We start from the raw sequence: 26,442 nt of genomic DNA on the forward strand, positions 1-26,442 counted from the left end.
AGGCTATATAGGGTTGTAAGGATGAACCATCCTCAGTTCCTTCTCAACTGCTTTGGCCTGAGATGCAGCCCTAGCGTGTCCGCCTTGAGCACTTCTCAGTTTTTCTAATATTCCTATAGTGGTTACAATTGTCTTTATATTTATATATAGTTATGTTATAGTTAGCTAGATAAGCTGAGAGAAGATTTTTTTCCTGGCAGGGCATGCCTGGCTTGTCAGGTTTCAAATGTTGCCTTTCTTTCCGAGAGTCTATACCTCTTTAACATGTCCGTTGCTTGGGGGAGTCTCCTAGATGTGCAGCTTCTGCCTGGCCTTCAAGTCCAGGGTAAGGAAAAACATGGAGATTGCTCCCTTTGGCCAGCTTCTGAGTCACATCAAGAGCCCCCCTTGCCCCCCCGTACATCTGTCTCCTGACAGATCCAGTGCCTCTTCTACATCGGCACAGACTTCCCCTAAGAAAGGTGAGACTTTGGAGGCTTCAGGGAAGACTTCCAAAAAGAGGAGCACGGACAGGCTCTTTAAGGAGCCAGCTCAGAAGAAGTCAAGGTTCCTCGAGAGATCTACAGTCTCTGAAGGCTTAATCTCTCAACTTGGTACTGTTAAGTTTAAGGACACCCCTCTGGTATGACCGGGGCAGTAAAATCCCAGAGCATGAGGAGAGAGATGGCGCCGTTAGGGCCTTGGTATCTTTTACCAGCAAGGAGGGCAAGCATAGACACTCAGAACTGGCACCATTGAGTCCAGCCAAATGTCAGTACCTATGCATTCAGCTCAGTTGTCTGTACCCAGGCATTTAGCACCCTCTGCACCGAGCAAGAAATGGCACTAGACACCATCAGTGCCTGCTTTGGTATGTCCACTATTGGCTGTACCATCAGCTTTGGTGACTGGCCTTGGCTTCCGAATCAGTGCCGATCCCCTGTTTGGTACTGCAGGAGTTCAGACGTACTAAGGACCTCCTGATAATGCATGAACCCACTCCTGGGTACTGAGTGTCTTTCGATACTGAGACCTGGAGCCCTGGACTACCTCATCTGGTACCACAGGACTCTCCACTGTTTTCTGTGCGTGCTCCTTCTTTAGATGAGGTGGAGGAGGATGAAGGAGACCTCCAGTTAATATCCTCTATTTCTTTTGAGGATTCTCCAACATATCCCTTCAGGAATCCATCAGGCTTATTACCAAGGGTGGTGAAACCAATCCTGCATGCCACTTCCACTTCTATATGGGTCCCCGCAATGGCTACACTGGTATTCAGTTACCTTATGAGTTCTCCATTTGAACTAATGGCAACTTGTTCTCTGTTGCATTTATCTATGAAGACAGCCTTTTTAGTAGCAAGCCCATACAGTTAGGGAGATTGGAGCCTTGATGGCAAATCCCACCCTTTTTATGGTCCACACACTAAATTCTTACCCAAGATGCTATTGGAGTTCCACTTTAATCCTTTCATCTACCATTGGTTTTCCCAAAACCACGTAGTTCTCTACAGGAATCCTGTTTACGTATTAGAAGGGCATTAGTCTTCTACTCAGATAGGATCAAGCCATTTAGGAAGTCACCTAGGCTTTTAACTTCCTTCACAGATAGATCCATGGGGTCCTCAATCTGTACTATCAAGATGGATATCTGGATCTATTGTCACTTGGTATGATGCTGAGTATTCATTCCCCACCCCCAAAGAGAGAGAGCACATTCAACCAGATTGGCCACCCCTGCCGTGGTGGTGGGGGGAAGGGACTGCAAACTTACTGGCCCTCCAAGTCACATACGACAATCTTCAGAAGTTTGGGAGCCGGGGGTTGGGGCTTCAGCCCCACTCCAGCTGAAGCGCCGAGCTCTGGCAGGTGCACCCCGCAGGGCAGAAGTCCCGAGACTCCCCCTCGCCCCTGCAGGGCAGAAATCCCTACTGCACCACCCCTTTGAAGAGCTTGGGACCTCTGCCTTGCCCCTCCCCCCACCACTCTCCTCCCCAGTCTGATAGGTGGGAAGGAGGCCGGGGCTGCTAGGGAGCTCCCCAAGCCACACTTTAATGGGAAAAAAAACTGCATGTGGCTCACAAGCCAGTATGGCCACCCCTGCCCTATGGCATTACTGAAGAATGAACCAGTATCTGAAATATGTAGGGCCACTACATGGGCTTCAGTATATACTTTTTCAAATCATTACTCCCTGATCCATGCTGTCACTTCTGATGCAGCACTTAGTTCTGCAGTTCTGCACTCTATTGTGAAGTTCCCTCCTCCATCTGTGGTTACTGTTCAGAAGTCACCTGAAGTGGAACACCCATAAAGACACTATTCAAAGAAGAAGAGGTTACTCATTTTGTGCAATAATTGTTCTTGAGATGTGTCCCCCTGTGGGTTCGCCACTACCTGTCCTATTTCCCCTCTGCTTCGGACTTTTCTTTAGGGGATGTTTAAGTGGAGAAGGAACTAAGGGCAATTTGCCTATGCACCCCTAGGGTATTCGTCACAAGGAGGCATAGGGCCCATGCATGGACTGAACGGACTCTAACTGAAAATCTCTGATCCAAGGGCTCGAGAGGTGCATGCACCCCTGACGCAGAGTAACCTCTCTTTAGTGTAGTACAAAGGGAAAGAGACACACTACTCCTTCTTTTTGGAGTATATATTGAATTCTTTGCACCCCACACTGAAAATGCACTTTTCAGTATTGTATATAGTCCACTGTTTTTCTGTGAAATCCAAAAAAATTCAGCTACGTCAGCCAAATACCACTATTTAGTAGAAAATTACATTTTGTTAAAAACTTGGCAGTAAAGCTGGTTGGAAAAAAAAAAGTTGACTTTTAGTTGAAAAACAAAAACCCAAACACTGAATTTCCAATTTTGCAACAAAAAGTTGGAATTTTTCACAGAAAGACACTTTCCACAAAAACATATTTTTAGTTAAAAACCCAATTTTCCTGGAAAAACAATTTTGACAGAAATTTTTCGACCAGCTCTACCTTGTAGCCTTCTTGAGAAAGTTCATCACTGATTTTTTTTTCATTAAGTAGAAGCTAGATTTAGTCACTTTTACTCACGTTGCATAGCACCTTAGAAGTAGTTCCACTTATTTCTGTGGGGTCTACTAGTGGAATAAGTTAGTATTTAGTGTGATAGACTGTTGCCCTTGAAATTCATTGAGGGAGTACCTGCAGAGTAAGGCTAACTGTAGTGCTTTCTTCCTTTCAGCAAAATTGTGGGTTATTTTTCTTGTAGTGTTAATATTCATAGATTCCCCAGGAAGAAGGGACCATTATGATCTAGTCTGGCATGCTGTATACAGTAGAACATCAGAGTTATAAACGCATTGGGAATGGAGTTTGTTCGTAACTCTGAACAAAACATCGGTTATTCTTTCCAAAGTTTACAACTGAATATTGACTTAATGCAGCTTTGAAACTACTGTGCAGAAGAAAAATTCTGCTTTCCCTTTATATTTTTAGTAGTTTACATTTAACACATTATTGTACTGTAATTGCGTTTTTTGGGGTTTTTTTGTTTTTGCTGCTACCTGATTGTGTACTTCCGGTTCCAAATGAGGTGTGTGGTTGACTGGTCAGTTCGTAATTCTGGTGTTCGTAACTCTGAGGTTCTACTGCAATACAGGCTATAAAACTAACCCAAAATTATTCCTAGAGCATATCTTTCAGAAAAACAGTTCAGCCTTGCAAAATGCTATACCGTCCAGGCACAAAATTTGCCTACCTTTTACCATGATGATTAATAGTAATGATTTCGGGGGTGGTGGACACCTCAGATGATTTGATGAGCATAATTTTGCAAGGTGGTGTTAATAATTTAATTCTTATGAAAATCCAGTTTTTTTCTCATATACTACTTTTATAGGAGCTTTGTAACTCCATAGATATATTCCTTTGATCACTAAGTTTCCTGCTTTTTAAAATATACTTGGGTTCATTATTTTTGCGAACAATTTTAAAATATATTTTATTTAATTTCTGATGCTGTTCAAATCTGAACAAGAAAATGCTCTGACAGAGGAAATGTACTGTGTGTGAACTGCAAGCACAAATATACAGTGAGCATGTTACCTGAGTGTGACTTGAACAAGTTTGTTCTAGTAATAGATGGCATGTGTCAAGGTTCCTTCCCCACTCTGAACTCTAGGGTACAGATGTGGGGACCTGCATGAAAAACCCCCTATGCTTATTTTTACCAGCTTAGGTTAAAACTTCCGCAAGGTACAAACTATTTTACCTTTTGCCCTTGGACTTTATTGCTGCCACCACCACGGTCTAACAAATATATAACAGGGAAAGAGCCCGCTTGGAAACATCTCTTCCCCCCACATCTTTCTCCCTGATTGAAAAAGCAATCAGGTTCTTAAAAGAAGAATTTTAATTGAAGAAAAAGTAAAAGAATCACCTCTGTAAAATCAGGATGGTAAATACCTTACAGGGTAATCAGATTCAAAACATAGAGAATCCCACTAGGCAAAACCTCAAGTTACAAAAAGACACAAAAATAGGAATATACATTCCATTCAGCACAACTTATTTTATCAGCCATTTAAACAAAACAGAATCTAATGCATAACTAGATTGCTTATTAGCCCTTTACAGGGGTTCTAACCTGCATTCCTGCTCTGGTCCCGGCAAAAACAACACACAGAGAACCCTTTGTTTCCCCCGCCCCTCCAGCTTTGAAAGTATATGGTCTCCTCATTGGTTCATTTTGGTTAGGTGCCAGCGAGGTTATCTTTAGCTTCTTAACCCTTTACAGGTGAAAGGGTTTTTTCCTCTGGCCAGGAGGGATTTAAAGGTGGTTAACCTTCCCTTTATATTTATGACAGCATGTAAAGAGCAGAGTTGACCGTAGGTGCATATGCGTTCTAAACAAAAATGGGACTTGTCCATTCTGCCTCCTGGTCCCTAACCGCTGCTGCTCCATGCTCCTTCCCTCCCTCACCACCCAGTCCATTTTACGGTATTATTCCCCACTCCAAAAATGCTGTTTTCTGCAAAAGACATTTTGAGTTCCCAAATATGTCTCCGAATCCTTTGCATGACCTGTAGCAGTGCTTCAAAGGAGATATTGTGGAAGCCAGAGCAAAGGAGGATTCTGGAGAAGTTTAATCACCTAGAGATACCAGCCCTTCTCCTCCCTCCCCCCGGCAGAAAGAGGAACATGTTTTCTGAAGAGAGAGTTTCTGATCAAGAACCCCACTGCTGGAGAAGAAGGGGGTTGGGATTGGCATCCCAACACTATTATAATGCCATCTTAATATCTCGCATCTTAGACAAATGCCTGCTTAGCCTATACCTGAAGTTTTCCCTTAGACAAAAAAGGTAAAGCGGTACGTTTTCATGAGTTGTGCATCCGTAGACTTAATTTATTTTAATTTCTGGTTTTGTTTAGTCTTCTCCATGTATGGTGAGGAAACAAGATAAACCCCTCCCAGCACCACCACCTCCCTTGCGAGATCCTCCTCCACCTCCACCTGAGAGACCCCCTCCAATCCCGCTGGACAACAGGATAAGTAGACATTTGCATCATCCTGAAAGTGTGCCTTCCAGAGACCAGCCTGTGCCACTTGAAGCCTGGTGCCCCAGAGATGTGTTTGGGACAAATCCATTAATAGGATGTCGAATCCTAAATGACAATTCCCCCAAACCAGGACTCACTGCAAGTTTGAATATAAATGGAAGGCACAACCGAATGGGTTCTGACCCAGTATTTATGAGAAAACATAGACGCCATGATTTGCCTTTAGAAGGTGCCAAGGTAAGCAATGCGTGGCACAGAGCGTGAAGCCTAATTTTATGTGTTAATCCAATGCGAAGATCTCATGTTGGTTAGAGTGCCATTTTATGTTGGCTGATGTCGATCTGCTTCATTTGAAGCTTTCCTGTCTATACTTAATAGGCTGTAAATAAGAGAGGCTTGTTAAATTCTGTAATTTAAAGCAGCAGTAAATGAGGTTCAGAGTTAGGATTTAATTTTAACTTGAAGCCATCACAAAAATGGCAGTGCAGGAAAAACCGTTCACAAATGATCCATAGAGTTGGTGCTGTTACTGACCTCAGTTATATGTTGTCTGGCATTCAGCTTTGGAAATACCATATTAAAGTTACACATACGTTTATTGATAAGTGCTCCAGTCTTAGATGAGTTGCGGACTCTGTAACCACAGCAAACCACGAAATGTGTAAAAGCTTATACATTTAAAAAAATTTAGAACAAATTATCAGATACTTTGTATATGGGTGTGTGTGTGTGTGTGTATATACATATAAATCGAATGTATAAATTGCCTTTTTTAACAGTAAAAAGAGCACATTTACATTGTGATTAAAAAATCCACAGCATCAAGTATCTGAGCCTGGGTCAACTGACTTGGGCTTGCAGCACTGGGGCTGTCCCCCTATAAAATTGCAGTGTATGTACTTGGACTGGAGACCAAGCTCCGAGAGCCTCCCCTATCGTAAGGTCTCAGAGCCCAGGCTCCACCCTGAGCCCGAACATCTGTACTGCAATTGTATAGTCCTGCAGCCTGCTACCCGCAAGCCTGAGTCAACTGGTTCAGGCCAGCTGCCGCCGTGCCACAGGTATTTCGTCACAGTGTAGACATACCCAAAGTGCCCTTAGTCACAACCTCATGCGCTGCAATTCTCAATTTGATATCACTCCTGTAAACCTCACTGAAGGAAAGCCATAAGGTTGCAGTATTAGGATAACTAGAATTGAGCTATGCTTGTATCTCTGCTCATTCTTGTTGCAGTTAATTGCAATAACATCCATTTTGGCAGCTGGATCTTTGTCTGGTTCTCTGTACTCCTTCTGTGGCCTTCCACAGGGAGATAGAGGGCACCTGCTGTTGGAGCTGCAGTAACCAGCAGTGGCTGGTAAGGCAGACATGGGTAGCTTGGAGATAGTAATTTTTTATGTGAAGGAGCCAGCCTCAGAGGATGCCTCATCGGCCCTCTATAGTGAAGGGGATTGGAAGATGGAGGGTGATGCCATTTACAACTTCCCTTCGAGGCCCTGGGCTGCTCTGGCTTTCTTGTGGCCCGACGGAGGGAGAGGCTAGTGTGATTCTCTCCTGAGTAGTATGGTGTGGCATGGGCAACTTCCCCTGTCCACAAAACTAGCAGAGCTCCCTTTCCATACACTAGGTGCAGGAGGGACTGGCTTTGGCTTTATGCTGCTTCTCCCTGGGCTGTCTGCCATACTAGGATCAAGAAGAAAGGGAATCAAGTGGCTAAGCCCAATCCACAGAGTGTGGCACGAATCTGTTCAAATTATTTCTAGCTCCACAAGCAGTTTGAGCCAGTGAGTTCTGCCTCCAAAATTGCAAGTAGGCTCAAGATCCATTATAGGAACTCTGGAAAATTACATATAATATGTCCAAATAAATGTGATTAATTTTGAAAATGGAACAAACTTCTAATGCTGCTTTTTAGTACTAGAGTCCTGATGCTGAAAGCTATGGAATTGGTGGGTGAGGCAGAGCCATGTTATAGCTGACATTCTGATGTGATCAAAAATCGCTTTAGAAAAAGTACACAAAGCAATGAAAATCTAGTGAGATCTCTGCTGATATCTTAATGAATCTTAACAGGAAACAATATCCAGCACAGTTGTTAAGTTGGAGAATGTGCTTCTATTTTAACTACCTTTCACTGTCTTACAAGCTTCATAAAAGAAATGATGCATGTTTACTGTACTGTTCGAATCGTTCCTGAGAACAGTTATGTATAGGGCCATCTAAAGGCCAGTAGCTGGTATTGGAGGTTTCAGAGTAGAAGCCGTGTTAGTCTGTATCTGCAAAAAGAACAGGAGTACTTGTGGCACCTTAGAGACTAACAAATTTATTAGAGCATAAGCTTTCGTGGGCTACAGCCCACTTCATCAGATGCATAGAATGGAATGTATAGATAAGTTGGAAGTTACTATACAAACTGTGAGAGGCTAATTAGTTAAGATGCGCTGTTATCAGCAGGAGAAAAATACTTTTGTAGTGATGATCAAGATGCCCCATTTAGACAGTTGACAAGAAGGTGTGAGGATACTTAACATGGGGAAATAGATTCAATATGAGTAATGACCAAGCCACTCCCAGTCTCTGTTCAAACCCAGGTTAATGGTATCTAGTTTGCATATTAATTCAAGCTCAGCAGTTTCTCGTTGGAGTCTGTTTTTGAAGCTTTTCTGTTGCAAAATTGCCACCCTTAAATCTTTTACTGAGTGGCCAGAGAGGTTGAAGTATTCTTCTACCAGTTTTTGAATGTTACGATTCCTGATGTCAGATTTGTGTCCATTTATTCTTTTGCGTAGAGACTGTGGGAACAGAGTCTGGGAGTGGCTGGGTCATTACACATATTGAATCTATTTCCTTATGTTAAGTATCCTCACACCTTCTTGTCAACTGTCTAAATGGACTACCTTGATTATCACTACAAAAGTTTTTTCTCCTGCTGATAATAGCTCATCTTAACTAATTAGCCTCTCACTGTTTCTATGGTAACTTCCAACTTATCTCTGTGTGTATGTGTATATATATGTGTGTGTGTGTGTCTTACTATATGTTCCATTGTATGCATCCGATGAAGTGGGCTGTAGCCCACAAAAGCTTATGCTCTAATAAATTTGTTAGTCTCTAAGGTGCTGCAGGTACTCCTGGTATTGGAGGTAGAAGGTCAGATACAGTTTGCTTCTTATCTAAGAGTAAACATCCCATATTAGAGCTGTTCTTCTACATTAGTAATGATTGAATTTTAATTTTCTTGTTCCAGTGTGATTGTGAGTCTTGTCCTCTATAGTGGTTTGATGTAAGGTTATATTTAGATGTCTCAAAATAATAGAGTATCTCTTCCATAAGGGTCAAATGTTGCCCTCAGATGCATGTCCATGACTCCTATTGACTCCTGTGGCAAACTTGCATTCACACAAGTCAGCAAAAACTATTTTTGGTAATATACTTTCAGTGAATATAGAACATCAGACAGAGCCTTAGGGATTTACCCAGTTGCCTGCTATTACAAGGTACCTAAAGCAAAAATATAGCATCTCTGTGGCCAACATCAATGTGGAGCACATCATAAAACTTGTCAGAAGTCCAAGTTTGTGTTACACAAGTATCATTGTGGTTGTGTCTCATAAAATACAGCTTTCACAAAAGGTGCAGTTGCATCCTTCAGGAAAATGAATACATTATGCAGAGTTTTCGTTCACTGGAAGAGTAGGATATGGTTTTCAGCCATTAGGCCTTGATTTGTGCATGTGGAAAATTATGTGGGTGCTTTCATGCATCTGTGCTACTGGGTTTTACACGTGCAAATTCTAATCATGGTGCATGTCAATGTTAGAATTTTTAATGTATACATTGCAAATGTTTGCACCTGTAAAATGCAGAGGCATGTATGTATGCAGTTTTGCACACGAATAAGTTCAGAACCAGCACTTAATAAATTATGTGGAGGACTGGCTTAAAATTTGTCCCTTAAGCAATGTCTTTTTTTTATTTTGTATCTGTGTACTGTTCCATTATTGTTGTCACACATCAGCAAACCACTCTCAAATAAAAGTGGATTAAAATGAACAATTCACATGGGAAAATTCTTTGCCAAAGGTGAATGTTGGTATCAAACAAACAAAAAACCCCACCCTCAAGGGATTTCTTAGCATCCTCCTTCTATGAGGACATTACAGTTGATTTGTAAAGTGACATTAGGAATTTGAGGCTTAATGAAGTTTTCTCATTTGCTCTTAATGTGTTATACCTATATCAGTAATGCACAGTTTTGACACTTCCCCTTATTTTTAGTCTCTAAACTCAGTTTAAGACTAAAATGACAAACTAGGTACACTGCATTCCCAAAATACAATGCTTTGGTAATTATTAAATTGGTCAATTATTACACTTGGCCTTGTAGTTATTGCCAATATAACTGGAAAAGTTTCAGAGTAACAGCCGTGTTAATCTGTATTCGCAAAAAGAAAAGGAGTACTTGTGGCACCTTAGAGACTAACCAATTTATTTGAGCATAAGCTTTCGTGAGCTACAGCTCACTTCATCGGATGCATACTGTGGAAAGTATAGAAGATCTTATTATACACACAAAGCATGAAAAAATGGGTGTTTACCACTACAAAAGGTTTTCTCTCCCCCCACCCCACTCTCCTGCTGGTAATAGCTTATCTAAAGTGATCACTCTCCTTACAATGTGTTTGATAATCAAGTGGGCCATTTCCAGCACAAATCCAGGGTTTAACAAGAACGTCTTGGGGGCGGAGGGGGAGGGGGGTTGGTATCGCAGAGCTTGGCTGTAGACAATGGATCGTGTGGTGTGGTCAGGGTGAAAGCTGGAGGCATGTAGGTAGGAATAGCGGTCAGTAGGTTAGTAGCCTTCACCACACGATCCACTGTCTACAGCCAAGCTCTGTGATACAACCGCATTTGCTCCAACCCCTCAAACAGAGACAAACACCTACAAGATCTCTATCAAGCATTCTTACAACTACAGTACCCACCTGCGGAAGTGAAGAAACAGATTGATAGAGCCAGAAGAGTTCCCAGAATCACCTACTACAGGACAGGCCTAACAAAGAAAATAACAGAACGCCACTAGCCGTCACTTTCAGCCCCCAACTAAAACCCCTCCAACGCATTATTAAGGATCTACAACCTATCCTGAAGGATGACCCAACACTCTCACAAATCTTGGGAGACAGGCCAGTCCTTGCCTACAGACAGCCCCCCAACCTGAAGCAAATACTCACCAGCAACCACATACCACACAACAGAACCACTAACCCAGGAACCTATCCTTGCAACAAAGCCTGTTGCCAACTGTGCCCACATATCTATTCAGGGGACACCATCACAGGGCCTAATAACATCAGCCACACTATTAGAGGCTCGTTCACCTGCACATCCACCAATGTGATATATGCCATCATGTGCCAGCAATGCCCCTCTGCCATGTACATTGGTCAAACTGGACAGTCTCTGCGTAAAAGAATAAATGGACACAAATCAGATGTCAAGAATTATAACATTCATAAACCAGTCGGAGAACACTTCAATCTCTCTGGTCATGCGATTACAGACACGAAAGTTGCGATATTACAACAAAAAAACTTCAAAACCAGACTCCAGCAAGAGACTGTTGAATTGGAATTCATTTGCAAATTGGATACAATTAACTTAGGCTTGAATAGAGACTGGGAGTGGCTAAGTCATTATGCAAGGTAACCTATTTCCCCTTGTTTTTTCCTACCCCCTCCCCCCCCGGTCCCCCCAGACGTTCTTGTTAAACCCTGGGTTTGTGCTGGAAATGGCCCACCTTGATTATCATACACATTGTAAGGAGAGTGATCACTTTAGATAAGCTATTACCAGCAGGAGAGTGGGGTGGGGGGAGAGAAAACCTTTTGTAGTGGTAAACACCCATTTTTTCATGCTTTGTGTGTATAAAAAGATTTTCTGTACTTTCCACAGTATGCATCCGATGAAGTGAGCTGTAGCTCACGAAAGCTTATGCTCAAATAAATTTGTTAGTCTCTAAGGTACCACAAGTACTCCTTTTTCTTTTAACTGGAAAAGTGTGTATCCTAACTTAAATTGGGCCCTCCCTTTTTAGTGTTCAGTTTTGTTTTTTGATTAACGGGTATTTGTGTATTCAGGTTTTTTAGCTTGAATTTCTTGGTCCTTTGACACGTGAGAAGAATACTTTCATGAAAACAGAGTATATCCATTATTTATTTGCTAACTCTGTTTTTAAAACAAGACAAAACAAATAGCTAAAAGCCTATATTGTAGTACTTGAGCAGCTAATTCCAAAGGATGGATTTGAAAATTAAGGTGGTAATAGAGTGCCTTAGAGGGATAAAGAGAACTTGCATAATTTTCCAGTAATTACTGGAGATCACCTTTAACACTGTAAAATAGAGAACTTCTCAAGTACTTAAAATTACTAATTTGAGACTTTCTCCAATGAAGACTGTTTTGAATTACTCCATTGGCTTTTCAAGCAGGTGAAAAAATGTTGTATTTTTAATTAGGAAAATATTATTTCTGAGGAGTTGGTTTTCATCCGCTGTATACGCCTGAAAACTGTAGGTTCTAAAATTAGGCATCAAGGCAATGAACATGCCCTTTGTCAGAGTGGAATGTTCGACTTCTCTACTGATATCAGAGACTACCTTTTTCATGTGAGTTAAGTGTTTTTAATGCCCCTGGGGCTTAAAATCTATTGCCTGAACATTGTATAGCTTTGCCTTTTAAAACTGAAAAATTACCATTTTTGTATTTTCAGTATTCTTTATTTGCAGGAAGGCACACAAGTTGAAGATATTGATTGCTAGCACATGTTGCTACATTTTTGGCTATCAAATGTGAAGCAAAAGTATTGTAACATAAAAATATTTAAAAATATATTTAAAATTAAACATATAGCTTTGAGATTTGACTGACAGCCCTATCCTAAGGCTATTGGGGTGAGTGGGCTTTGTATCTTGCCCTAAAACCTTTTTACTCTTAACGATCTGCACCTGGTTTTCATGAAAACTGAGAAATCTTTTCCATAAGTAGAAGACGATGATTTAAAGCTGTCCAGCTATAATTTTTAAGACATTAGATAGCTGTGGCCTTTGCAATGACCTAAGAAAAATATTCCTGATTCTACTGTAATCAGTTTTATCAAGAGGTTCAGTAGTGATTCTTAGACCAGTCTAACTCTGAGCTGCTCTACTGTAACTTAACTTTCTTTTACTTGGAAAATATATAACTTGTATTATGAAGAGAGAGGAATGATTTGTGATTTAACTCACTACAGTTGAAAGACGTGGGTTGCCTCTTCTGTCTGTTTGCTGTGTGACTTTGGGCAAGCTGCTTAACCTCTGTCTCTATTTCGTAAAGTGGATATTATACATACTTCAAAGGGGTGAGGTGGGAATTTAATAAGTGCTGGTAAATTGCTTTGACGTGATCCAGTGACAGGAGCTCTAGAAGTCCATGATATTGTTTACAGAGTGACTGTTTTCCCATCCAAATTCACATAGAGAAAGCACCAACCCTTACATCCAGCTAGACTCTTGTTGAAAGCCCTTTAATTTGAGTCATATTTTAAGAGTATTGGGTTTACATTTACAGTTCCGATTATAGCTTTGTAGTAATGTTGCATGAGTCCAGTCTCATGGCTAGTAGAGGTGTCATGTTACTCAATCTGAGTAGCCAACCAATATGAAAATGCCATGCCATTGAGCTCTGGAGAGGCCTTATATTAGCCCTTTCACCAGTTGGCATCTAAATTGTCATCTTTAGGTTTCTGGCTTACCCCATCTCTATGAACAAGGCCATTCACACCTCTGCATTGCTGTTTAAGTCTGTCTGCCAGTTCTCAAAGTTAACATTGCATGAGTTTTAATACTTGATTAATGTTTCAATCTTTATGTATAATTTAATGGAAGCTAAGATTTAGGAGCACAAGTCTGCAGCAAGTGTTTACGTTGTGTCCATCAGTTCAGGCTTCAAACTCCTGGGGGATGGGCGAGTAGATCTTTTTGAACTTGTAAAACGGTACACTCCTGTGATGCTATATAAGTAACAATATCCGAGTAACATTTCTGTCCATTTTTCAGGAATTTTCAAATGGCCATCTAGGAAATGAAGAATATGATGTCCCTCCTCGACTTTCACCCCCTCTCACAGCTGCCTCCATCCTCCCTAGTATGAAGTAAGTCATCTTTGTCTGGTGTTTTATTATAAAAGAAATGCATTAATTACATAGATAATTGCACTGATTCTGAGCCACTGTAAAAAAGAGCATTAACGAAGTTCTCCTGGTGGATGTGTTTCCCATGAACTTGAATGGGGTTTTTCAAAGGTAAATTGTGTTGACTAGGTGGGAGTAATTGTAGTGCTAATTTAACACATCACACATTTTTATAGTAAAATGGCATGAATTCTGGTAGGCATTGTGTATAGGCTCCTAGCAGTGGGAGTGCAGAATAGAAGTTAGCCGTTCCTATTTCAGTTCCCCTCCTAAGCCCATGGAGAAGCTACTCAAAGCTGTTCATTAGAGGAGATATAGGACAATGTCTAGAGGTAGAGAGTGTGGTGTGTGTGCGTGCGTGTGCACGTATCATTCCCAACCCAGCAATGGTGTTTATATTTTCCGTGCTTATTCCTGCATCTAATGCTTTACCTGCAGTTCCTGCTGGCCAGATGATGATCCCACAGTATGGCCATTGTTGCAGAGTACAGCATGGGCACCCATTTAGTTGGGATCAGCAGATGCCACTTTCCTCTCACTAGCCAGAATGTGGCCTGGTGAATTTTGTCATTTCAAGTTGCAGGCTATCTCTTAAGCTTTGAGTTGCATGATTTGTTGTTTGATGCCAGATGTTGCTCTCGGCAACAAGTGAATCTTCTGATTGGGCTGTGATTTCCGCCAGGATTTTCTACAGAAGCAATGGATTCTATAGCACTCCAAACCTTCTTTTGTAAATAAGTTGTATGCTCTGGATTTTTTTCTTTGTAAATCATATTATCCCACAATACTTGATGGCCCCTGTGACGGGAAGTCACCTGATGTACTGAGATACCACCAAGTGTATCTGTTCTGCCAGCATGGGCTCCCCCTTTTACCTGTCTTGCTGAGCTGGGCTCTTAAAACCTCCTCTAACACACACATAGGCAGGGCCACACCCAGCTGCAGATCAGCTCTGGGAAGACGCAGCTTAAGGGACTTGCTCCAGATTCAGATGTCCGCCTCTCTCGGAGTACAAACACAAAGATATATTATATTCTCTTCTTTCCTCAAGGTGGAAGAGGGTATGCACAATTTCTCACCCCCACTCCCCCAGGTAGAAATCACATAAACTGGGTTATATTATAAACCAGAAATAAATGTATTCACTATAGCAGGTGTATTTTAAGTAGTTGAGGTTGCAGACAGAACAGGGCAGATTACTAAGAAAATAAGAGAGCACGCAAACTAAGCTTAATACGCTAAAGAAACTGGTTACATGCGCGTTCTCTCCCTAAACATGGCATCTAATAATAATCTTCACTGGCCAGATGCCCTTCTAACCTGTGCCCAGTTCTTTCCCCCGTTCAGTCATAGTTGTTTCCAGGAGTCCTCTTGGGTGGGGTAGCAGGGGAGACCTGACGACCCGGATTACCTCACTCCCCACCCTTAAATAGGATTTGCATAAGACAGGAGTCCTTTGTTTCCCTAGTTTGCCTCCCCCCACACCACCCCCCGTCCTTTACTGGGGGAAGTTACAAGAAGTCCCAGGTAATGTTTTCATATCCAGGTGACAAGACCACCTGACTCTGTAAGGCCCTGGTAGCCATTCTTCACAGGCTGACCCATAGGTTCACAAGAAGACTAAGCTATTTTACTGTCCATTGTCCTTGTTGATGGGCCATCAGCACTGTCTGGCTTTTCCACTGTTGTACTTGAAGGGTTGGCAGTGGGCGTCACCCAAAGTAGCATAGCTGAAATACGGATACGTTGTCAATATTCCTAATTTCAGATACAGAAATGATACATGCATACAAATAGGATAATCACATTCATTAAATCCATAACTTTTCCAATCATATCTCACATGAGCCATCTTGCATAAAGTATCTCTCAGTTATGTCAATACGAAAAGCATATTTTCATAAAGAACATGGAATGACATGTCACAGCCCCCCTACACTGTGTAGTTCTTAGGCGCTGAAATAGCGTAGCTGTAGTTGTGTAATAAAATAATTACATCTGTCAACGTACTTAGCATCTATTGAAAGAAAAAGAATTGTAACAGTAGAATGTGACGTTGCCAAGTCTTTTGAAATCTTTGTAAACCCAATTTGCTGTAACATTTAGGCACAGCAGGAAGAGAAACAGCATTAAGGGTGAATGTAGCTCAGAATGTCATTGTTCTGCCACTCTTTACCAAAACATAAAGGTTATAATAAAACTGCAATTGACAGGAGACACTTTAATTATAACTAAGACTACGTTTTAGTCTTGGATATTTTTAGTAAAAGTCAGACAGGTCACAGGCTGCCTCCACCCCCCGGGAACCGTGGCCAGTGGGAGCTGGAGGGGGTGGTGCCTGCAGGCAAAGGTAGCCCACAGAGCTGCCTGGCCACACTTCTGTCTATGAGCTGAGGGAGGGTGATATCGCAGTTTCTGGGGAGCCCCCCCCCAGGTAAGTGCTACCCGGAGCCCTCACCCTGTCCTGTGCCCCAACCCCTGTCCCCTCCACACCCAAACTCCTGCTGCTGCTGGGGAGGGGGGTATTGATGGCCCGAGACTGCCTCAGCAGCGGCCAGTGCGACTGACCGTGTGCTGCCCGAGCTGCTCAGGTGGCCCCCGGACCAGGCACACCAGCTGCCCCAGAAGTCATGGAGTCCATGACTTCTGTGACCTCTGACAAACATGCAGCCTTAATTATAACGCATTTTCATTTGCTCACAACTTTCTGGAAAAGTCACCCTTTGAGTTGAAATTGTTTGCATTTAATCCAAGTTCAAAGGTGAATTTATTTTGGGTAGTTTCTAAACACAATATGCTCTAGCCATTTTCATTGTTGTCTGAGCATGGGAAAGAGAGGGAAGCTTGCTTATAGCTAGATATCTCAATATTGAAACTGGACATCTGTATATTGTAATAAACGCAGGCATGTATATTCCAATCATGGTTTCAAATAAACACAGAACAGTACATGCATATATTTGAATGTTTGATTCCCACAGTCTGTGTGAGAAACAATATTGGCTAGAGTGACTATTTCAGAGATAGTTAAAAATGGAAAATTTTGTTCCAGACAAAATTGTGATATTTCAGCATTTATTTTCATCTTGAACAGAAAGTTCATAAATGACTGAATTTGGAAATGTCAGAATGTTTAGTTTTGGCTTAGTTTGACATTAATCTGTTTCTGCTGAAATTTTCACTGTTGCCTCAGGGCCCCATTCTCTTCTATGGGCTGAGCTCCCTGGCTGGACCACATCTTCCATGATGCACCATAGCCACATGACTCCCATTGTGCACCACAGCAGGTCAGCCAGAGATGAGATTGTGGGTATCATGGAAGTTGTAGTTCCACCAGGGTGTCTAATGGACAGAGGCAAATGGGTGCATGAGCGTCTGAACTACAGCTCCCAGGAAGCACCGCTGCAGCTCAGGCAGACAAAAATTGTTGAATTGATGCAAAATGAAATGTGTCAATTTGTTTTTACAAACAGAAACATTTCAGTTTAGTTAATCTGACCAGAAACTATATTGTTTCAGTTCTATTGGTGGAAAATTGAAATATTACCATAGATAATTTCCCTTTTGCAGAAACATTTTCCACCAAAAAAAAAAATTGATGGGAAATACACACCCAGCTCTAGTTTTTCATGATGACTCACTTTGTTTTTTGTTTATTTTAAAAGCCAAACACACTTTAAAGTAAAAAAATATTACCTTGGTGTGTGTAAGGTTTTATGTTAAGAAAATTCAGGATATACAACTATAATTGTGCCGCATGGTATGGGTGCTAAAGCAGAAAAATTATCATTGTGCATAATAGCAAATACTACATATGTCCCATTTCAAATTGACCCAATTAAAGATCTTAATAATCCAGACCCAAGCTTGACAAAGTATGTGAAACCAGGTTGATATTGGTGTTGCACTTTTTAAAACTAATCAGCTTAATGAACTCAGATCATATTTGCAACAACAAAAATTGCTTTTGAGCATATAACATGGATAAGGTTCAGCCTGATGAAATTTGAAATGGTTGAGAGAATATTTTTACAAATTTTTCTCTCTCTAAAATTTGAGAGCCATTAGCCCTCGTAAATATATCAGACTGTTTTCTGTTTGGTCAAAGATATTCTAGCTTTCCATAGATGTTCTGCTGCGGTCTGACCTAAATCCCCCATCTTTTCTATTCTCAAGCCTCTGTTTAGCCGTGGCTGGCAGCAAGGTCACATTATACAGAACAGTGGGTTTTTTCAATTATTTTCATAAAAGTAACTCCAGCATCAGGACTACTGATACTAAGATCCTTTCCTTTTGTTGTTTTCTGTTCCCAGTTGGAAACCAGATCTTGCGAAGTCAGGGACTAGGTTTTTTAATTCAATGTTCTCGGAGCCTGATCTCTTTTACACTAAGACCCCTTTCCACTTCCAAATGTAAATGAGAAATCAGGCACAATGTGTGTCACCTGAAATATCAGACATCAAAGTAAATTTACATAGAAATTCAGGAAATATTTTGAAAATATTTTTATTAAGTATTAAATATCATTAGGATAAAAATCACCGCTGCTATTTGTTGCGAGATAGAACCTTTTTAAATACAAATTGATTGAATTTTTAAACTGTCTAGTAGTAATGAAAAATATTGGGGGGCACAAAATGAACAAATTAAGACTTTTAAAAACTTGTGGATAACTGTTTTAGAAACAGATTAAAATACTTACTGCAACCAAAGTGCCATGATTAATTCAGTAAAAGAAAAAGGTGATTAAAATAAGCTGCTAAATAATAGTTGTCATATGTAGCATTTTAATCAGTAGATCTCAAAGTGCTTTACAAAGGAGGTCAGTATCATTATCCCCATTTTACAGATGGGAAAACGGAGGCACAGAGGAGCGATGTGTATTGCTCATTGTCATCCAGCAGGCCTCCTTAGATCCAGTTCAGTGCTTCATCCACTAGGTTGCACTGTCTCCCTTCTGAAATTTCATATATTTTGTATATCCCTCATCCATTTGTACCTTGCCTACAGCGTTGGGAAGATATTCCCATATGTCTCACTTTCCCTGCCTCTGCCATATTTGAATACGGTAGTCTTAAGTATTCTAAAAAAAGTACAGGAAAACTTTTTAAAGAACTTTGACAACAATATTTTGCAGTTACAAACAATTGTCAATAGTTGCAGAAGGGTTTATATTTTCCTTGTCTGTGGGTTTGTTTTTGTTTTTTTCTTTTTACCAGATGTGCCATATCATTTGGGCTGCTGTTAACTTTGTGATTTCCCTGTGTCCTGCTGATTCATCTTCATCTTAGGTCCTTGATCTTCCTGCAGAATCTCAAGTTTTGTCTAATGGCCTTTGAACGTGTTGGGTTGACTTTATATTGCAAAAGAACATTCACCTCATAATTAAGTAAAATGCATACCCCACTGGTTGCACCTTCATAAAGCACATGACTTGTACTAATTTGTATTTTCCACTCTGGGACTGAATTTCTGACCCAAAGTGAAAAATAATTATGCTGTTGGTATTGGACTGTTCAAAATCCATATTATTGTATGGATCACTAGTGAACTGCATCATTTTTATGCCTGTGTTCCTTGTTAAATGGAATTTAGTGTGAACTTTTTTCCCTTTCCTATGACTTACATACTCTCAAAATCTGCTTTCTCTTTTTTTAGCAGTTTTGACTAATTGGCTAGTTTGCATTGAAGAAAAGTATGAAAGTAATTTTTCACATCATGCATACAATAAGACATCTTTGCTCAAAAGCTGTCCTATTTCTAGCAAAATCATGCTTGCCTTACTTAGGTGAGTAAGTCATTTTTGCCTTTTTGCTAGTAATATGTGGTATAACACAGCAGGTTTTTTTCTGTGAGAAAAGGCAATAAAATCGTAATAAAATGTAAAGAATTTAGATCTTCCAAGAGCTCTTAATTTTATGAATATATCTCACATGTCTAATTGCTTTGAGAGTGTTAGGGGAAAATAGCATAAAGCACTCTGGATGTCCCCCCACCACTACCTTTTCTTTTGTTACTTTTATTTATTTCTATTGTTCTATATGTGAAAATAAATGTTTAGAGTAAAATCCTGGCCCCACTTAATTAAATAGGAATGCTGTCTTTGATTTCAGGGAGATCAGGATCTCACCCTTAATTCACTGTGATTGTTCCTGCAATGGCATTGGAAGTAGCATTATGTATACAGTGGCTCAAGCCTGCAAGATGCTGAGCACTCTAGCCCTGATCTAGGAAATCACTTAAGCACATGCTTAACTTTAAGCATTTGAGGAGTCACACTGGTTTGCATGATTTGCTGGATGAAGGCCAGACTGCTCAGCACCTTGCAGGATTGAGCCCCCAATGTCCAAGGTTTGTGAAGCCCTTTACCCATAAATAAGGAGACCCCTGCCCCACAGGAGCTTGCAATGTAAATAATTGTGAACTGTCAGTGTGCTCAGAGTTCCTCCGGTAAAACTGAGATGGCCTCAGAATGACTTGACAACTAATGACAAAAACCTATTTTGATTTAATAGCTTTCCCTGATTTGCCTTTGTCCATCAATACTCTTCATGAAAAAGAGGGTGACATCTGGCTTCTTTTCAAACAACCAGAAAATATTGAGACACCATTGATAAGGATTTGACTCAACCTTTCAAATTTCAAACACTGCCAAATGGGGAGGCGGAGGGGGGGGAGAGAAGGGGTGAGACTAAAAATTACTTCAGTGGGTTTTGTTTGTTTGTTTTTTCTTTTTACCTGTACACAAATCTTTTCAGAACTTTCAAAGTATTAGTAATTTTTAAAAAATGTAAATATCAAAAATAAATTTTAGGAAGAACATTTCCAAATATAGGCACGCTACGTACTTTGTATCACAGGATATAGTGGAGTGTACATCTGATTTAACCAGTTTTGTAATTAAATCTCTGAACAATGTCTAGAACTAACCTGAAGGAAGCAATCAAAGCCTCTCCTAAAGTGTCAAATTTTGGATAACTTCAAATAAATCAATAGTAGATATCCATATTATAAAATCCTGCTCTGAGCACAAGAGTCTGTTTGTGAAACACAATTTTTATCTAACAATTACAAATTCCATAGAAATATCTGCCTGCTTTGCTTTCTGTGTATCTACCTCATTATAATAGCTTTATGCTAATAGTAGAATAATGAAGGCTTAGTAACAGGCAGTTTCTTTCTCAAGAATAGCCTTCTGTTCCTTCTATACTATTCTCGGTTAATTTATAGTATGTGGAGTATAAACCAGAAGTCCAATATGATTTCATAAAACAAAGAATAGCAAACTACTTCTATACTGGTCAGCATTGGACATCTTTTTTTCAAACCATGGTGTTGCAAGAGTTAACCTTTAAAGCCATTCTAAGTTAAACAAGTAATAAAATAGTCTTCAGAGGAACTTGAGCTGCAAGGTAGCAGTACCTACTGATCCACAAATCTGAGAGAAGTCCTCTTTTGCAGGTCTTTGAACTTCCTCTCTATGGATTCTGACCTTTCCTCATCCTTCTGTTACATTCTTCCATCCCTTATGTGGTGGGCACAGGGCAGTGACACAAACATCTTGTCAGTTTTAACTGGGAATATTTAAATCAAAGATTGGAAAAAGTCATTTCAGCCTGAACTATTATATTTACAAAAGGCCTTTTGCTCCCTCTACAGAAGGTGGTTGAAAACTACAATGCAGACAGCTATAGAATTTAGTTCCATAAATCTTCTTCTGTTTTTCAGTAGAGATCTGCCCTCGGTTATTAGTGTATTCACAAAATAAATTGTATTCCTGCCATTCACAGCTTGTTTTTTTTAAAGTCAAAAGAATATTAATGATTGCAGGAAAGGATATCTGAGAGGTTTCAAAGAACTAAGGAGCTCCAGACTTTGAATATGTTTAGCAAATGTCTCACATACGTCATTCTAGTGCAGCAGTCCTTTTGCTTTCTCTCTCTGCTTTTGCAGACCTCGTGATTTGCTAGATCTATAGTGGCCACACTTATCCTTTTAAAGTAGCATCTGGAGTTTGGTAGTCATGAGACACTATTTAGTATAAATGATAAAAAACACTGCTTTCCATCAAGTACAAATGCACTGTGCCAGATGCTTCAATACTTTTTGTTTTGGTTTTTGGGGTTTTTTTTGTGAAAACAGGAAGCCAGGAATGGCTTGATAAGGAGTTCAGTTCAGCTCTATTCCCTTAACAAAATCAGCTGGACCAAAGGACTAGAAATGAAGCCCACTCCCCTTTCAAATTCAAGTCTCTCTGTGACTCTCAGCCCTCCCTCCCTCCATCCATTAAACAGATGTGCCTGGCAGTGTGGCTTGAAGATCTATAAAATCTCAAATCTGTTGTCCATGTAAGCGATACAATGCATAAAAATGGTCAGGACCATATGCGCATTTGTTCTAGGTCTCTTAAATCAATTGTGCACCTTTTCAGAATGAGCAGTACACCCATTATTGATTGCATGATATTTCATAACCTGTTATCCAGATTATTTTAAGGCAGTTCACTCCTTACCATTATTATTCAATTAGTTTAAGACTCAAACATTGTCTATGACCGTTTCATTTAAGGTTGAAAGTAAATGACAACCATAAGAAAGCTTTACCATTTCCTACTGAGGGTGTTTTGTGAATTTTTTTATTAGATGTGGAATGTAATCATTATAAACATAGGTTTACAGTAAGGAGTGGAGAGCAAAACAAAATTGGTCACTAGAGATAGACCGTGTCCAGTCATCACTTACCAAGATCAAAGGACCGAATATCAGCCTTGTTCGTAAAGGTTTTCTCTTTTCATAGTGGCACTTTCCGTGTGTCGTTGCTAGCTGAGGAATTACATTTTGTATATAATTTTGTTTATACTCAGTTTATGATTAGAGTACTTTCTTCCGTTTTTGTATTTTTAAAGCCAATCTCATACTTGTTACTAAGGCCAGGTAGAAGAACATGGGACTGACTGTGTATGGGAGGAAACCTTTCCCAGGCTGTGCAGTGGTAATAATATTTGACGGCTCTTGCGACCTCCAGCACTGCAATAGCGATTGCTTTGGTGGTGTTTATTCCTCTTCCTTTAGCAAGGGACTTGTTGGATTTGTGTGGCTACTGACCCACTGCCAGTGTTCCTTCTTATTCCTGCCGGATCCAGTCCCCTCCACATGAGTGTAAAAGGAGATTCCATTGAGCTGGGCTTTGCAGAGTACAAGCAGTGTGCAGTCCCCAGAAAGTACTTCTGTGCTTCTCCTCCGCAATTCAGTATGACTTAATTGGGTTTGCTGGGCCCTCTGCATCAGTATAGGCAGGTGACAGATGAAAGGGACAGGGTCCTAGAAGTGCCTGTATTTTTATTGTTAACTCCAGTGTAGCACGTGTAGTCTGATCAGAAAAAGCAGGTTTCTCTGTTGCTTCAGTAGCGAGAGAGGCCTGAATCATAACCTGAATTCTGGGAAAGTTTGGATCTGCAGCCAAATCTTGTAAGTCAGGCCGCACACCAGCACTGATTTCCAACCTGTAGCTCCTCAACTACAAATGACATCTTCATAGACTACTAGAATTCTATGGAGGGGAAGGATAGCTCAGTGGTTTGAGTATTGGCCTGCTAGACCCAGGGTTGTGAGTTCAATCCTTGAGGGGGCCATTTAGGGATCTGGGGCAAAAATTGGGGATTGGTCCTGCTTTGAGCAGGGGGTTGGACTAGATGGATGACCTGCTGAGGTCCCTTCCAAACCTGATATTCTGTGATTCTATTCTAAGAATTCACCACATCCTTGTAACAATGAGGGCAGTTGTGTAGGAAGGTAAAATGACAATTCAAAAACTAAATCTAAAAAACAGACAAACCTGTGACGGGGCAGAGTTGTTGCTAGAATCAGATTTGGTGAATGTCAGCTCTCTTGTTGAGCCCCTCAAAATATTGTTGTCTTACTGTAACCTTCATTTAGCTCCTTTGATAAATATAATCAGGTTAAGCTTCTTATCTGGATGTTTTGTATTCTAAATCTATTTAAGTCTGCATGGCTCTCTGCTACTCCATTTGATGACAGAGTAGCTCTCTGGCTGTCCAAGGTTTACCAACTGCTCCACTGTACGGTCTTAAGAATGGGTGATACGGGAAGGGGAAAAACAATCTCATAATTTTGTTTAGTCTGACAGGAAATTTCTCTGTGTTACTGTCTTATAAACTGGTGACATTTACGAGAAATTTTTTTCTTTAGTGTTGGATCAAGCATGGTTCTTCAACAGTTAAACTGATGCTGGGCATGTTTGTTTGTTTTTTTTCCCCCTCTCTTAGGTGCGTCATTCCTGTAACAAATTCGCTTGCTGAGAAATCAAGGGAACATGTAGAAGAAGATGAGTACAAGATTCCTTCTTCCCATCCTGTATCCCTGAGCTCCCATCCACCTCACTGTCATAATATAAAACTTCATACTAGGTAAGGTAGCTTGCAGCATTGCACTGCTTTGGAGAGGAGAATAAAATCATTTCAGAATGAACTTTTGACAGGTTTTCTAAAATCTAATTGGTTATAATCACGGTGAAGCTGTCTGCCTTCTAAAGGGTAATCTTTTCATGCTTGGGTTATTCATGCCCTTTTATTCCTCTGGTGGAGTTGAAGGAGAATAGAAGCCATTAAACTCTGTGGTTCAGAATTTAAGTAACAAAATGCAGAACACATTTGAATCAATATACTGTGACTATCAAAATACAGCAGTACTTCCCATGGTTTCACACTCTCCTTGCCTTGTGTGTACCAGAGTTATAGCAACTTCTTTAAACTTTTAGAACCTATTTCACAGAAGACCTTCCTTTGTGTTTCACAGGAAGAAAACATTTTTCATTCAGGCTTAATATTTCTCTTTCACTTTAAATATATCTTAAAATAATATCTGCGAACTGTAAGTCTCTGAATCATTAAAGGGTTGTGGCAAGGAGATTTGGACTCAAGAGACATTGCAGCTGAAGGCTGTGTGGCTCATGGCAAACCTCTTGGTCCCTGATTCATAAAGCTAATCTGAGTGTGCGGAATGAAGATAATAATCAGGAGGAAGGCTGAAATATCAGAAGGGACCAATTACTAGTAGTCTTATAGGTCAAAAGTACTATCTTAAAATCAATTATTGATCTACTAAGTTCTGACTCTCTTCTGCAGCTTAAAATTCATTGATACATTAGGACTTTTTTTCCTTTCAGAATGTGATGTCAATGCAATAAAACTCAACGTTCTCCTCATTCCAGGCTTAACCAATTAAGGTCTGATTTTACACATGTTTAATAAGAGATTTAGCCCAGTGTGGTGAAAAGGTCACTTTCTGATTACTACTTCTGTCGAAGTTATAAATTCCTGGAAATATAGGCTATTGTTGTTAACAGAATTGCTGACATGACCTTCTGTGCAAAGATGTGAATGTTTGACTGGTCTTTGAGTGTTTTCTAGTCATGTACCCTTAAACTCCCACCTATTCTTCTGGGGAAAGATTTTTTTATTTTTTTTAATAGACATTCAGTGTTACTGAATAGAATTGACTTTATGGGACAGACAGGATTTTAAAACTTTACATTTATGGACCTATTTATCAGGGGCTTTTTTGTTTGTCCCACTTGGGAACCTCTCCACCAAGTCAGCCGTGTAGTAGAGAGATGAGTTGCCTATATGAATGGAGGAAGAATGGATGGAACATGCAAGAAAGAAGGAGAGTTCTGCGTAGGAATAAACTCCATTGGCTCTACAGCTGCCTAGGACTCCTACACTAGGGGAAGTCCCCAGATAAAGAATTATAGGAAATTTCCACTCCCTTGGTACCTCCTGTGTAGCACAAAAGGAGTGGAGTGGGGCTGAGAATCTTGTTCTCTATTTTGCAGACCATCACAGTTATAGATTTCAAAGCTGACTTTCCCACCATTCCATCTGGCCATTTGTTTTTAGCCTTGTTGATCCATAAGAGAGATTACCTTCAGCTGGTCATGGGTCCTTTAGACCAACAGTGCTAGCCTAGCACTAATCCAGGACATGCCACGCAGAAAACTTCCTTAATTGTCAGTTAAAGTTGCTGCAATGATTTCATGTAATAACCCTTGTACAAATTACATATATAACAAGAAAGTGAGGCCTAAAATAAAAACCTGTGACACTTTAGAGAGTATAGAAATGATCTATTAATGAATTTATATAAATATTCCAAATGTTACATTAACTTTCTGCTGTTAGCTAATGTCAGTGCTGAAGTGTAAACATTCAAAATTATACGTTTCACAAACAACCTTGATTCCGACCAACAGCATATACTTAGGAACTGGAGCTAGGCAATATTTTTCATTCAAAAAAGGTTTTTGACAATAAAAGGCTTATTTTGTAGAAATGACAATTTTTGTGTAAAATCACTCTTTAATTTTTGTTGCTATTGAAAACACAAAAACTGAAATCTTTTTGTTTGTCAGTGTCTGAAAATTTCAGTTTTTTCACAAAAATTAGAAGAAGAATTAATTTTTTTTTGCTTTAATAAAAAAATTGGCACCCCTTCTCACCTCTTGGTTTTCAGCAAGCTCTATTAAGAGCTTTTTTCAATGCATTTTTCATAAATGTGAATTTATTCAGCTGTGTAACTAGTATACATTTATTTGTAATATGCATATGCTGAAAGAGTTTGTAACTTTTTGTAGAGTCATACCAAATTCACGTTGTCACGTTGTTTTTCAAAACAC

The 26,442-nt window shown here is 40.1% G+C and overlaps 1 protein-coding gene across 4 annotated transcripts in view; it reads left to right on the forward strand.

Annotated features, from left to right (window-relative positions):
* CBLB (Cbl proto-oncogene B) overlaps window positions 1-26,442 on the forward strand; it is a 194,754-nt gene that overhangs the window by 147,801 nt on the left and 20,511 nt on the right. For all 4 annotated transcript variants that reach the window (XM_073306566.2, XM_073306576.2, XM_073306585.2 and 1 more), the window contains exons 12-14: window positions 5,390-5,755; window positions 13,616-13,710; window positions 24,035-24,175. In XM_073306566.2, the coding sequence (XP_073162667.2) occupies window positions 5,390-5,755; window positions 13,616-13,710; window positions 24,035-24,175 (602 nt within the window). The remainder of the gene's footprint in view (window positions 1-5,389; window positions 5,756-13,615; window positions 13,711-24,034; window positions 24,176-26,442) is intronic.

Source organism: Lepidochelys kempii, chromosome 1 (assembly GCF_965140285.1).
Source record: "Lepidochelys kempii isolate rLepKem1 chromosome 1, rLepKem1.hap1, whole genome shotgun sequence".
NCBI lineage: Eukaryota > Metazoa > Chordata > Testudines > Cheloniidae > Lepidochelys > Lepidochelys kempii.